The 2,160-nt window shown below is 44.2% G+C and overlaps 1 protein-coding gene across 1 annotated transcript in view; it reads right to left on the reverse strand.

Annotated features, from left to right (window-relative positions):
* Positions 1–2,160, reverse strand: part of LOC116696505 (uncharacterized) — a 2,884-nt gene continuing 724 nt past the window's right edge. The window contains exon 2 of the mRNA XM_032527547.1: positions 1–1,312. Coding sequence (XP_032383438.1) covers positions 527–1,312 — 786 coding nt within the window. The 3' untranslated portion in view covers positions 1–526. The remainder of the gene's footprint in view (positions 1,313–2,160) is intronic.

Consider the following 2,160-nt stretch of genomic DNA (forward strand, 5'->3'; position numbering starts at 1 on the left):
GGGGGGGGGGGGGGGGGGAGAGGAATATGTGCAGTCATTGATAAGGCATGTTTTATGTTCTTTACAGAAAATGAGTCAAGGCCAATGATGATAGAAGAAATAATAAATAACATCATTTTACTTTCAGCGAAAAAATTTAAAATGGGTCCCACAGACCTGAGCACCACACACAGGTCAAAATGTGATTTGTATATATATATATTTTTTTTTTTCACAAGCCACTTCAATGCAAACAGAGGAAACCTTACAGCCACATTTCACAATATCTATGCCTTTCCTGGAATGGTCTTCATCTTTTTACAAATGAAAAGTGAAGATCAAAAAGCCCCTTCTCTATATGCGATACACCACTACAGCTTCAGTTGGTCTGGTTTCTCGTGCTGTCCTTTACTTGTGCTACTATTACACTGTATTAGAAAGGGAGATTTGCAGTTGTTCAGTTAAAGTTACAGTCTAGATTTAAGACCCATATAAAGACATCTTACAATAGTTTTACTATATAAATAAAATAGAACAGTAATAACTCTTAATGAAAGAAGCTCTTGGTTTTCTTTGATCTGCTATGAAAGACAGCATAATGCAGCCATAAATTCACCAGCCATAAAGTCCTTCTCAGGCACGAGGAGAAACCTGGAAGGGAGGGAAGAGGCACCAGACCCAGAGGGGAACTTTGAGAGATTTGTAGCGTTGTGAAATTAGTCTGAGGCCTGGACTTTTGCAAAAGTTGTGAGTGTAGCGAGTACAACAGTTCAAGCAGCACAAGTGTCCAGACCAGGCTGCAGCTGAGCTGAGCCCAGTGAGAAGTCCTGAATCTGCGAGTCTGCTGAGGCCAGCGTGACACCAACGTGGCCTCCAGTCCCAGCAACCCCAGCAGGAGCAGAGAGGCCAGGTGGTGAGCATCAAGCAGCTGCAGACAGAGCATGCTCACAGCCTTGTTCCACCAAACTGATTCCCCCAACTCCATGAGGCCCGTCTTCGTTTCCCAGCCCGCCTCCTCCATCCACCAGACGAGTGGCGCCCCCGGCAGAAGCATCCAGTGCAGTAGCACGAGGCTGTCTGTGAGAGCCAGCCGGCCCAGGAGCACCGTGGAGGGCTTGGTGGAGATGTTAGGGGAGCGCAGCAGCAACAGGGCCCGCAGGCTGAACACACAGCCCACCAGCAGGGGAAGGCCTGCTGTGTGGGGGAACAACAGCACCGTCACCAGCTTCAGCAGCAAGAAGAGACGCAGCCATCCTCTAGAGGCCGAGAGCACACCCTCTGGGGCTGAACCAGGCCAGGACCAGACCATCTCCCAGACTGTCTTTGGTTTGATCTGCAGAGAGTTCAACATGTGGAGGTTAGCTCCCTACTTCTTTTGGACAATCTAGTATAAATAGATATTCAGCATGCCCTCTGATTCACCCATTCACACACACCACATACTTCTCTTTACACCTTTCTCCTTTTTTATGACTAAGTCACAGTATTGTGTAAGTAGGCAGAGGCCCAGGCAAGCCATCAATAAATCTTCCATTTCGTAGGCATGATTGAACATGACTAAGGTAGAACCTCACCTGGCTTTATCGAAGCATTTGTGTGGAATTTACTTTGAAAATAAAGGTTTAAGGGGAAATGTTTTTTAATAATAAAATTAAAAAAGCTTTTTTTTTTTAAATCAATTTTGGTGTATCACGTGAGAGTTTTTGAACTTGTCTGTTGAGGAAAAATAATTACAGGTTCAAAGGGCTTTGAACTCCTGTATCACTGTTACTGTTTTATTTCATTTCATTTCAATTCTATGCACCTGTAACCCCAGAGAAAGGGTTAATTAAAACATGGTTTCGGCCAATCAAAGGTGGTTGTACCAAACTCCCGCCTGGCTGAGTCTCGATCTGATCTGTCAGAGGGAGAGCAGACGTGCAGTTGTGAAGTTTAACAATGGTAGTCCCTTGAGAAGAAGTTGGTCATTTCATGGTTTTTAGATTAGAACCCAAATAAAAACTTAAAAAACAAAAATTGCTGAATGTTAGAATTTTGTGTGAATATTGTGGTTGATATCACTGAGACTTAAAGTGTCAGGTTTAGTTCCATCGCAGTGTAAAAACACGTTAGCAGACGTTGTTGAGCTAGGTCAGAGAATATCGGCTAATGAAATCACTGATTTACCAGGGGTGGTGTTGG

The sequence above is a fragment of the Etheostoma spectabile genome, chromosome 10 (assembly GCF_008692095.1).
Source record: "Etheostoma spectabile isolate EspeVRDwgs_2016 chromosome 10, UIUC_Espe_1.0, whole genome shotgun sequence".
Lineage (NCBI taxonomy): Eukaryota > Metazoa > Chordata > Actinopteri > Perciformes > Percidae > Etheostoma > Etheostoma spectabile.